The 12,959-nt window shown below is 37.3% G+C and overlaps 1 protein-coding gene across 3 annotated transcripts in view; it reads left to right on the top strand.

Annotated features, from left to right (window-relative positions):
• BMP2K (BMP2 inducible kinase) overlaps nt 1–12,959 on the top strand; it is a 143,873-nt gene that overhangs the window by 48,282 nt on the left and 82,632 nt on the right. For 2 of the 3 annotated variants that reach the window (XM_045284001.1, XM_004703217.2), the window contains exons 3-4: nt 1,108–1,213; nt 10,115–10,257. In XM_045284001.1, coding sequence (XP_045139936.1) covers nt 1,108–1,213; nt 10,115–10,257 — 249 coding nt within the window. Of the gene's footprint in view, nt 1–782; nt 850–1,107; nt 1,214–10,114; nt 10,258–12,959 lie in introns of those variants that run through there. The other variant, XM_045284002.1, reaches the window with a different exon arrangement.

The raw sequence follows: 12,959 nt of genomic DNA, 5'->3' as shown, positions 1-12,959 counted from the left end.
ACTATCTTAACTGTTAGGAAGGGGAATGATTTCCTAGCAACTTCTTCAACACATATGAAATCACTTTTCATTTGAAGTACTCATTTGTATAATCTGATTTTCTTAATTCTCCTGTTATGATTTTATTCCTTAGTTAGGCTATAGTAGATTAAACTTTGAGACCTTCCTTCCCTCCTCCCCTCCTTTCTTTCTTTTTTTAGTAAGGATTGACCAAAAAAGTTAGAGGATTTACCCCAACCTAATGGTAGAACTTGTGCCAGATCTTGTACTATTATGACATGATGCTTCCTTTTCATAGGCTTTAATTGTATAATCTTGAGGTTTATAAAACACAGTCAGCAGCATTATAGAGTTATAGAATTAATATTATGTTTACCTGTCATTAGATAACATTTCAAAGTATATAGTTAAAACTAAGCTTATTAGTAATTATATAAATGCAAATTAATTTTAAATACCATTTTGGAAATTGCCTTTGAATTTCCCATATAGAGCTGGCTAGGTTATTATTATTTTGAAGCTTTTTATTAGCTGATAGCTGTTTTATGCTTGAAGACTTGTGACAGCTGCTACTTTTCTATTCCCTTGCCACTCATATTAGTAGTAGTATTTTTAATTTATGGTTTCTTTGTTGTAGCTTTTGTTCATTAAGCATAATTAATACATAAACAAAATATCTACTTAAATAGGCACACATAAATCAAAATATGTTGCAGGCATAACAAACAAATGAAAATGTGTCTATCTGTAAATATTAAAGCTTAATTTCTTTTATTTTCGTAGAATAAAAGTAAATTTTTAAAAAGCCATCTTTACCTTGCCTAATCTCTTGGAGAATATTACTTTCAGGTGAAACATCTCTTTTTTTTCTTTGCTGAAGTTATAATTATTTATTGTAAAGTTGCTTGTTAGTGGCAATCATAATAAGTGGACTTGGAATGGAAATCGTACATGATTGAAATATGTCAGATTCTGCCCTCATGCCTACTTTTCGACATTCTTTAACTACATTAGGCATCAAGCCATTTGCTAATGATACAGTTTCAACATGTTTGTTTTTAAAATGTTTGTTTCTTTTTCTCTAATTTTCCTCATTTTGTTTTACAGAAGGAATTATCTGGTCACAAAAATATTGTGGGTTATTTGGATTGTGCTGTTAATTCAATTAGTGATAATGTATGGGAAGTACTTATCTTAATGGAGTATTGTCGAGGTAAGCATCTCTCTGTGTTTGTATCCTACTAAAACATAAAGTCTTTCAAAATAGGTTGGTACATGTCTGAATTTCTCCCAGGGCAGCTGCCACCTGCTTTTAGACACGTATTACTACCACTTCAGCTTTAATTATCTACCTAATTAAGGAAAGCTGTTAAAAAAAAGGAAAACCTAGTCATAGTTGTTGCAGGAATGACTTGAGCATTTAATCTAAAATGAAAAGTTCGTAAAATACTGTTGGGTTTAAAACAGGAAATTTAAGCAGGTAAAAGCAGTTACATTCCTGCTTCCTAGCCAAGTTTTTATAGTTTTACTAAGAACATATTGTGTCAATATCAGTATTATAAAATTTTTGCCAGCATCTGCCATGTTATCTTTAAATGCTATTAAATTTAGGTTTTTGTAAAGCATGTTAGCTTTTGTTGTTATCATGATTGTTGTTCCATTGTGAAGCTAGAAGGCCACATTTTACTTGAGTCCAGTGTGGTATTTTAAAAGAACTGTTTACTTTTGCATAGTATACCTTCATAATAATAAATACCTAATAATATTTTTAAATGTGTTGTAAAGGGGGCAATTAGTTGAATTTTTGTGAGAATACTTTATCAGCCTCAGGGTGCTCTGGTTTATATCTAGACTTTCTTAAGACTATTCTTATTTGCATGCTAGGAACTATTGCAGTTTCTTGAAGGTTGGAGGAGAAAGGTGTGATGTGTGGTCGTAAATACATTCTCATTTATTCCAGTCTTAGAAAGAAGGAAGAACAAAAGAAAATGAATTGAGTCAGTACTATACATGTGTCCTGTGAAATACTTGCTCACTATTTCCATATGTGATTTAACATAGATGTTCTTGAGTCCTGGTGGCATATGGCTATGCATTGGACTGCAATCCCCAAGGTCTGCAGTTATGAACCATCAGACAGTCCGTGGGAGAAAGATGGGATTTTCTACTCCTGTAAACACAGGGGGCAGTTCTGTGTCCTTTGGGGGGTGATTTGAGTCAGCATCAACTTGATGGCAATGAGAGAGTTCTTTGATTGTTTTCCCTTATTTACAGAAGATCCCGTCTTCTCTACTGCAGAGCATTATTTTGACCTTTTTTGGGAGAAGATACTGATTTTCTCTATCCTGCTGTCCAGAATTCTAGCATTTATGATGTTTATTTTCAGCTGTATTGCAGTTAACCAATAGTTCTTGAGTACTTGTGATTATTAAAAGACAATGGATCAAAATGAATTTAATTGACATCTAGATTAAATTTAATAATAGCAAATCCACTTTAGCTTCAAGTTTTGGGGGCAAATTTTATTTCAAATTAGAGGAATTATTTAAGCTGTATTTTGAGGAAGGCTTTTTTTGTTTCTATTTTTTTATTCTGGTAACTGCATCAGCAACCGTTGTTTTACATGAAATTTTAATTTTGACTAAAGTAATTCATAGACACAATTGTGAGGGTCATGCAGTACCAGGCAATATGTCATTCTGTTTTATCTAAGGTCACTGTGAATTGGAGCTTACTCAAAAGAACCTAATAGCAATAATTTGGGTATATGGTTTAAAATGTGAACTAATACTAGTAGCTGTGGCTACTTTAGTAGGAACACTCTTCTCCAACTCTCTTCTCATATCCTTGAGATATGCCTTTTCACATTTACTTCCATAGTTCTATATAGTATTATCTACATAGATCCAAAGTATACTTGAAATTGTAACGTATAAAAGAGAAAGACCCTAAAGATGGATTGACATGATGGCTGCAACAGTAGGTTCAGACATAGTAGTGTAAGGATGGTGTAGGTCTGGGCACTGTTTCCTTCTGTTGTGTATGGGTGGAAACTGATCCAGTGGCACCTAACAACAACAATATCGGGGCATAGAAAATCAGCATAAGCATGTGCTTTTTGGTATGAGGAGGCCCTTGAAAGTTCATTAGTGCCATTTCTAAATTTATACTTTAGATAGTGCCTTTAGGTAAAAAGAGATTTACTTAAAAATAAATCATTTTGTTGGGAGCTTTTAAAGCTCATAACAGTTTGTACATTAATTGTATCAAGCACATTTGTACATATATTGCCCTCCAAAACATTTTCTTTCTACTTGAGCCCTTGGCATCAGCTCCTCTCCCCCCGCCTTTCTCCCACACCTCCCCACCCTCAAGACCCCTTGATAATTATTATTTTCATGTCCTACATTATTTAATATTTCATATTATTTCATATCCTACATCATCCACTGTTGCCCTTCACCCACATGTCTGTTGTTCATCCCCTAGGGTGGTGGGTGGTGGTGTTATCTGTCGATCATTGTGATCAGTTCTTCCTTTCCCTTCTCCCTCCACCTTCCCCCTCTCCCTCCACCTTCCCCCTCTTGTCATGGTATCACTACTCCCATTTTTGTTCCTGAGGAGTTTATCTGTACTGGTTTCCATATGTCGAGAGCTTTTATCTGTACCAGTGTACAAGCTCTGGTATAGTCAGATTAGGAAGGTAGAACTGGGGTCATGGTAGTGTATGTGTGTGTGTGGCCGGAGGTGAGGGGAGAGAAGTGTGTGTGTGTGTGTGTTGTATGTGAAGCATTAAGATCTAGAAGAATGTTGTGTGTTTCCTTGATGCTATACTGCACCCCGGGCTGTCTCATCCCTTCCATGTGACCCTTCTTTGAGGGGATATCCAATTGTTTACAGATGGGCTTTGGGTCTCTACTCCGAGTCTCTTCATTCACATTATATAGTTGTTTGTTTTGGGTCTTCTCATGCCTGATTCCTGATCCTGTTGACACCTTGTAATCACACAGGCTGGTGGGTTTCTTCCCTGTGGGCTTTGCTGCTTCTCTGCTACATGGCCACTTGTTTAGCTTCAAGTCTTTAAAACCCCAGACACTTTATTCTCTAATAGCTGGGCACCATCAGCTTTCTTCACATTTGCTTATGCACCCATTTTTTTCTTTAACAATTTTGTGGGGAAGATGAGCATCACAGAAGTCCAGGTTATTAGAACAAATTGTTTTGGTGTTGAGGGAGGACTTGAGTAGAGGTCCAATGTCTGTCTGCTACCTTGATACTTAACTTATAAATATATGTTCATAGACCTATATCCCTGTTGTTATATATATATGTATATATCTATATTTATATATCTTTTTTCATAAATCATTTTATTGGGGGCTCGTACAACTCTTCCCCCCATATTTATTTATTATTATTAATTTTTAATCGTTTTATTAGGGGCTCATACGACTCATCACCATACATACATACATCAATTATGTAAAGCACATTTGTACATTCATTGCCCTCATCATTCTCACAGCATGTGCTCTCTACTTAAGGCCCCGGCATCAGGTCCTCGTTTTTTCTCCTCCCTCCCCGCTCCCCGCTCCCTCATGAGCCCTTGATAATTTATAAATTATTATTTTGTCATATCTTGCCCTGTCCGACATCTCCCTTCACCCGCTTTTCGGTTGTCCGTCCCCCAGGGAGGAGGTCATATATAGTTCCTTGTAATCGGTTCCCTCTTTGCTACCCACTCTCCCTCTATCCTCCCAGTATTGCCACTCACACCACTGGTCCTGTAGGGATCATCCGCCGCCCTGGATTCCCTGGATTTTCAGTTCCTGTCTGTACCAGTGTACCTCCTCTGGTCTAGCCAGACTTGCAAGGTCGAATTTGAGTCATGGTAGTGGGAGCGGGGAGGAAACATTTAAGAACTAGAGGAAAGTTGTATTTTTCATCGTTGTTACATCGCACCCTGACTGGTTCATCTCCTGCCCGAGACCCCTCTGCAAGGGGATCTCCAGTGGCCTTACTCATGGGCTTTGGGTCTCCACTCCGCACTCCCCCCATCATTCACTGTGGTAAGATTTTTTGTTCTGATGATGCCTTATACTTGATCCCTTCTACACCTCGTGATTGCATAGGCTGGTGTGCTTCTTCCATGTGGGCTTTGTTGCTTCTGAGCTTGATGGCCACTTGATTACCTTCAAGCCTTTAAGACCCCAGACGCTATACTTCTTGATAGCCGGGCACCATCAGCTTTCTTCGCCACATTTGCTTATGCACCATTTGTCTTCACATTAGAAGGTTTTGTTCAGGTGTCTTGTCAGCTGAGGTTGCTGTGTATGTTAAGCGATCAATTTTCTCTCTTAAGGGAAGAAATCCAGAGGCCTCCAATGGAGCATGCTCAGTTCCTTTTCTCTGACTGCCAGACAAGTTTCTTTCTCTCCCTTGAAGCAATGATTGGACTGGGAGCAGGGAGAATTTCCTTTTACTTTATAAAAGCAAACTGTATTACATTGTTTAGGAGTGAAGGGGTTTTGTAAGGGTACTGATGCCTATGGTACAGGTACATTCTGGTATATGGCTGGTCTTTCTGGTGCATGGTTTGGTGCAGTTTATTCTGGTGCACAAATGAGAGATTATGTGCTTTGTGTACCAGAATTCCCAAAAGCAACGGTGATACTTTGAATATATTTCTATTATTTTATGCAAAGATATACACTTTTAAAAAAAAGTGTTCTTGGATGATCCCTTCAGGGCCAGTGGTGTGAGTGGCGATACTGGGAGGGTAGAGGGAGGGTGGCTTGGAAAGGGGGAACCGATTGCAAGGATCTACATGCTTTACACAATTGATGTATATATGAATTGTGATAAAAGTTGTATAAGCCTCTAATAAAATGATTTTTTTAAAAAGGTGTTCTACAGAGGTAAGCAGGAATAATGTATCTGTTAGCTTTTTCTTTTGAGGCACCTCTGAATGGATTTGAGACACCAACTTGTCAGTTAATAGCCAAGTACCAGTGAGCAGTTTGTGCCAGCCAGGAACTCATATCTATTAGCTTTTTAACTTAAAAAAAGAAAAAGAAAGAAACCAAAAATCAAAGCTTCAAACTACAGTGGATTATTATTGCTTGTATTTCTATGAATGGGCTCTTTTAGGCCGAGTTTGGTGAGAGGGTTCTGTTGGTTTTGTCTGATTCCGAAAATTCTGATTTTAAGTAATGAACATTTTTGTTTCTACATTTGAAATGCGATCTAAAATAATTTTGACTTTCTAGAGACTTAATTTTTGTGTTCATGTTTTCTGACCTGAAGAGCACTGGATGGAAGAAGGGAAAGAAACATTTGTTTAACATTTATTCCCCTTTTTCCAGCCTTGAACAGTGTGGAAGAATTGGAATGAGTTCAAAATTAGGATTTCAAAGTAGCTGTAAAGTGATATTTCAAGGTTCTGAATGAGCACCAAGGAAGTTTTTCATCCTCTTTATTTTTTAGTTATAACCTGTGTAAGAATAGACAGACTCAGAGTCTGACAAACTGCATGGAAGCAGGGACTGATAGGGACCCTGAGCAGATAGCATCTGAATAGACATGGTTTCTGAAGTTGGGGCTTAGGCAAATTTTAATGTTCTTTCTACTTTAAAATTCAGAATGAAAAATAAATTTTAGAAAAGACAAGTTTTAATACAAAGGAACCAAGTGTGCCATGCACTACCTTTCACGTTCCTAAGTGCAACAGTCAATTCATTTATCCAGTACTGTTAAAGCAAAGTTTCAAGTTAACATTACAAATGAAGACCCAAAAACATGGGGACCCAGGCCAAGTGCTATAGACCACTAGGGCATTGAATCCTGGATCTTCAAGACACACAAAGCTCCAAGGCTATACCAGAGGGACGTGAGGTGGACATCACACTTGGTGAACAAGACTCTACCTTAAACAAACATGTAACCTTAGGATTTAACACTGAAATTCAGTGTGTGAAGAAGCAGAAGACAGCTATACCAAGAGTATTGAATTGTCCTTAGGTGGACCAACAGTAATTTACTACTTCAGTGCCCTAATTGCTGTATTAAGATATGTATTAGTCTGGCAGATCTGTGATTGCCATTGCCATAGAATATTATTGTGAAATTTGTTTGTCAATGAAGTCCTATTGTTGCATAAATACTGTCCAGTCACATAAGGATTTATTCTGTGCACATGAATAATTAATTGTGATATGTAGTTAGTCTACACTTGGTTCAATCTCCTTCTGTCAATAGTATTTTAAAATTTAGTACATGGGTTAATCAATGACACTATTAACAGAAGGTCCTTATGCTCCATGGAGATGACTGATAAGATTTTCTACCATAAATTTACAAGGAGGTACCTAAGGGGAGCCAGAGGCAGATAAAAAACATAGATTCAGGAATGGATTTGGGGCTTGTACCTAGCCCTAGCTCCATTCTAGGAACAATTAGTTCTTATGATATGACCCTGCTTGAAACTCATTTTCATGAAGGGAACACAGAAGATATGGGCACTATAGGAAAGTGTGGTGAAGAAGTAGATGATACCCAGCTTTCAGACAGAATAGTGCCTGGGGTCTTTAGGCTTGTTTCCAAATAAGCAGCCATCTAAGTGAGATATCAACTAAGTCCACATAGAAGAAGCACACCGTGACCCAAAGATTATAAATTATAATACAAATCTGAAGGAAGAAATAGGATCAGAGCTTAAAATTTGAAATTCTGGTGTACAGAGGCTATGGATGACAGTGGAAGCCCCAAAGACAGTTTTTTTCCTAATTTATTATTAATTGGGAGTTAATACATACATCATTCCATAGTTCAATCATGCCAAGCAGAATTGTACAATTGCTTCCATAATCAGTGTCCAAACATACTGTTTTTCTTCCTGGACTCCTTGACATCGTCTCTCTTTTACCCCGTCCTGTAAACATCCACTCCCCGCCTCCCAAAACCGAAAGCCTTATTCTACTTGCTGTCCCTGTAGGTTCAAATACCTTTTTTGCTACTTCTACACAGGAATTAGGCCTCCAATTTTTCCTCTAACCATAATTGAGGGATGTGGATAAACTGGTTACCAGACAGAGTATTGGAGAGACAACAATAGTAGATTAAAATAATAAATCTAACATGAATGATTTCTAGTGGTATGGGGGCATGGGGTAAGGGTGAAGAAGGAAGAAAATATTTTGAAACTGATTGTGGTAGCAATTATACAATACTGCTTGATTGAATTATGGAATGGTGTCTGGATTCGCTCCTAATAAAATGGTCTGGGAAAACAAAACAAAAGCACATCAAACCCATTGCCATAGCAACCCTGTAGGATGCAGTAGAATTGCCCTCTTTGAGTTTCCAAGTTTACAGGAGCAGAGCGCTTCGTCCTTCTCAGAGGAACGAATGGCTAGGGAGTCCGTGCTGCTGATTGTGTATGTAATAGGCCAACGTGTAACCCACTGTGTTGCCAGGAGCTCATAAGTTAATAATGAGCTCACCCTTTTTTGTATTCCCACATTTCATTTTTATTAGAATGTTCTTAAAATATAATAAATATAATGAGGGCTAATTAAAAAAAAAGATTACCACAAGATACTATCAGTCATTATAGGATATTGTAATTTAACAATAAATCTGTTAGGGCTCAGTGGTATATGTGACAGTCCCATTACTTCTTACTTTTCCTAGATGATTACCTTTTGCTTGGCATTTCCATTTTTGCAACTGCTTCTCTTTATCAGAGACATCTTTTAAAATGCCAGATAAATAGGTTTCCCTATTTCTCCAGATAAAATTCAAAACATGGCTGGTCCCTCTCTGCTTCTCCAGTTTCTTCATAGTCCTCTTTTCTCTATTTCGTAGACCATATTCACATTGGCTTTCTTTAAATTATCCAAGGCATCAAACACTTTCCCTTTTTCTGTGTACATAGTATTTGTCATTTTTCTTCTTCCATAGCTTCGCCTCATTAGTTCCTAATTATGTCTGAAGGTTGTACAAATGGTTTGCGCTTAATTTATAACCAAAAGGTCAGTGGTTCAGAACCACTGGTGATGACCTGGAAGAAAGACCTGTTATTTAGCTTCTGCTATGAGTACAGTCCAGAAAACATTATATGGATCAGTTAAACTAACACATGAAATTTCTGTAGGTTGGAATTGACTCAAAGATAGTAAGCATCAATTCCTAAGTATCCTTGAATCCCAACAGAGGTCTTCGCTGACTGTCTCTCCCCCCATTTTCTTGCTTAGTATTATAAATGTTTGTTGTTAGGTGCCACTGAGTTGGTTCTGAGACAGGTCTTGCACCGTCCTTATAATTCTACATTTGAGCCCTTCCTATTGTTGTAGACACTGTAGCAAATCATCCCCTTGAGGGTCTTCCAATTTTTCACTCATTCTTTACTTTCCCAAGCATGATGTCTTCCTCAAGGTTCTGGTCCCTCTTGATGACACATCCGAAATTTCATGAGATGTCATCTTGTCATCATTACTTCTAAGGAGCATTTTTGCTGTACTTCCAACACAGATGTGTTCCTTCACCTGGTAGTCCATGGTATATTCAGAATTCGTTGCCATCACCATTAATTCAAAGGCATCAATTCTTGGTTGGTTTTCTTTAGTTATTGTCCAGTATAAGTTTAAGGCTCCTACATTAAAGTCTCATATTTTAATTATATTATCAGGATCATATATTTATGTGATTGATGTTTTTCTCTACCTTTCAAATTTAAATTCCATGAAAATAGAGAATGTGCTTTTTTCTTAACCATTTCAACCCAATAACTAACCAAGTGTTGAAAATGGTTTTGACAAATCTAAGATGTCTTTGATTATATGGTACACTCTGATTCCAGAGATGTTAGATGTTAAAAGCGCCCCGTAATATTAGCAGATCATTATTGTAAGATGTTCTCATCTCAAATATAGTGAAATGTGGGGGGGTGGGAATTTATCATTGAATCAATAATTTATGGTTTAATCGTTATATGGGAATTATGAAAAACCTCAATTTCCCATTATCTGAGACCACAGAGGCATTTTTAAATTTTCTTTATGACAGCCTTAATTTGGAGGGGAAAAGTCTTCTCACAATTACCTTTTTTGGTTAGCTGGTCAGGTAGTGAATCAGATGAACCAGAAGTTGCAGACAGGTTTTACGGAACCAGAAGTGCTGCAGATATTCTGCGATGCCTGTGAAGCTGTTGCCAGGCTGCATCAATGTAAGACTCCAGTAATTCACCGGGACTTGAAGGTAAGACTTTTAGAAAATGTAAGGATTAAATAGTGGGGTTTATGCTTTGGAGGTACAATGCTGCTGGACTGTCTTCATACAATCCGGCTTTGATATTGCTGTATAAGCTTAGCTTCTCTGTCCTCTGCTACATTTTCTGAGGTCATGTAAAGAAGCTGCTGCATTTAAATGTGTGCTTTTCAGGATGCTGAGGTTTCCAGCAGAGGTGGCTTTTGTGCCCCTGACTCTGCTCCTCTGTTTTACTGTGGTTGGCTTCTTTAAAAGCTTTTCATTTGAACAAAGAAATCTTTATTCTTTCATTTTGAACAAAGTGTGAGCATCCCTAACACAGGTTGAGGGTGCCTCTCATCATTCTCAGACCAGTGTTTCTCATGTTTGTTGTAATCCATACCATGGTGTCTTCAGGAAATATGAGAGGAGACCTATAATTGAATCTCTTTACCTGTAATTTGGAGATAATTTTCTCTAAAGCCTCTTCAACATCTTGTGGGTTCCTGACCCCTTGTATTTGATGTCCAGTTAGTACACTTGGAAGAGTTCCGAAAAGCTAATGAGCATTCATGGTATAATAGTGCGGAGACACAATTTAGAATGTGGACGTTCTTTTTGATTCCCGTAAACACAGTTACAAAAATTTCCTCTCCTGAAATGTATGCCCAGGTACCCTGATGGCTATCCTGAGCCACTCTTCTTATAATTATAACCTCTCTACATGCTTTACCTTTTATGAGCACTTACTCACCTTTTAAGACACTATAGATTGGCTCATGTATTACATCTATTGCTTATTATCTATCTTCCTTGAATGTAAATTCCTTTAGACTAGAGATTTTTGTCATTTTAGTGATGTGTCCAAACAGTACTGAGTACTGAAATATTTACTGAATGGTTGAATCCCAATTCTGACTGATTGTACAATGCTTAACAAAAGCTGTTCAGGGGATCTTTTTAAGATAAAAATAGAATAGAAGATGCGCCTAAAATGTATCTTGTGTTAACAATGAAAATACCCTCCAGAGAACCCTGTGGTAAAATGAAGCAGACCTCAGGAAGGACTGCAGATTTCATTCTGTCCATTAACTTGGGTCACCGCCTTAAGGTTAGCTCACCTCAGTTCTTCTGAATATACAACTTTTCCATAGTAATCTGGAATTAATTTTTCCCTGTTACTTCCCAAACATTTTTATAATAAGTTGATATTTTCATTTGAATGTTCTTAATTTAAGATTCAAGAGACATTTACTATACCTGCATGATTTTATACAGTTCATTTTCATGCTTATTTATAGATGCATACATTTGTGCAAACATATGTTTGTGTTACAATCTTTCAAAAAGTAACCTAAAATGAAATAGAAGGATCCCTAGTGGTGCAAAAGGTTGTGCTCAGCTGCTAACCAAAAGATTGGCAGTTCAAACCCACCCAGCTGCTCTGCCTGAGAAAGACCTGGTGACCTGCGTCTATAACAATTACAAGAAAGGGGCAGGTTTTCCTCAGTACATGTGGTCGCTTTGAGTTGTAATCGACATGACTTCATGGCAACTACAAAATGAAATATGAAAGAAAAATTGTAAAGCAAGAAAAGTAGTATTGAAAAAATTGTTAGCTTAGATCAGGGGTGTCAAACTCAAAATGCGGGCCATTTGCTGAAACAGGCAAGATTCACACAGGCCATATCACATTTACAAATTGTGTTAAATTTATATTTTGAAGTGAGGATTCAGGAATATGAATAGGATATTTAAAACCTTATATAATTGCTTTTATTTAAACATTTATTTTATTTAATGTATTTATAAATTTTATTTTATTTAATGTATTTTTTACCTGAAACTTTCCACACTTTCCTCCTACTAGTTATCACTTACCTCTTATGTTGTGACTGGAAAATATAAGTATCCAATAAAAAACACAAAATGTTGGACAGCTGACAAACAGGATGAAAATCTTAATGGCTTCCCTCTAAAAAGGTTAACTAGTGCTGCCGCTAGGTATGATTCATAACAGCACAGCCCAGAGTGCTCTTTTTGACCTTTTCGCTATTGGGATCTGTTTACATGACGTGACACTGAGAGTGGCAGACATATCGCTTCCAAACGTCACCGGAACTGAGTCAGCGTATTTATACACGTCCACAGGCCCCCGGGAAAGGCACTGGGCCATGTGTAGACTCGTCTTCAGTAGTTAAAGGTTTAATGAGGGAATTGTGTGTATGGTATTGCCTTGATCTCCTCTAAGCGCTATTTTCTTCATATACATTTTTTCTGTTTTCATTTTATTTCAGAGCATTTCAGGCCACAAAAAATTATCTCGGGGTCTGCATGAAGCCCAAGGGCCGCGAGTTTGACACCCCTGGCTTAGATTAATTTGAGAACTAACAGAATTTTTACTACTATTTTTGAATGCTTGAAGTGTGCCATGTACTATTTAATCATTCTCATAGCAGCTCAGCAAGATAGTTGTGTATTGTCTGCATTTCACAGTAAGGAAACTACGGAGGAGGCATTACTCAACTTAGGACGGTCTATTTGCAAATGCCTTTTTTGGGGTGTGTGCGTGTGTGTGTGTGTTATATTTTAACTAAAAGATACCAATAAGAAACTGTAGTATGAGTATTTTGAAAGAGTAAGAAAAAAAGTAATCTGTTCACCCAAGAATGTATCACAAAATACCAGCCTCCCCATAGCCCCAACAACCTCCA

The sequence above is a fragment of the Echinops telfairi genome, unplaced genomic scaffold (assembly GCF_000313985.2).
Source record: "Echinops telfairi isolate 266 unplaced genomic scaffold, ASM31398v2 ScPeMD7_7468;HRSCAF=8506_0, whole genome shotgun sequence".
NCBI classification, from domain to species: Eukaryota; Metazoa; Chordata; class Mammalia; order Afrosoricida; family Tenrecidae; genus Echinops; species Echinops telfairi.
The sequence above is the reverse complement of the archived record's forward strand: the minus strand, read 5'-3'. Positions and strand labels throughout refer to the sequence as shown.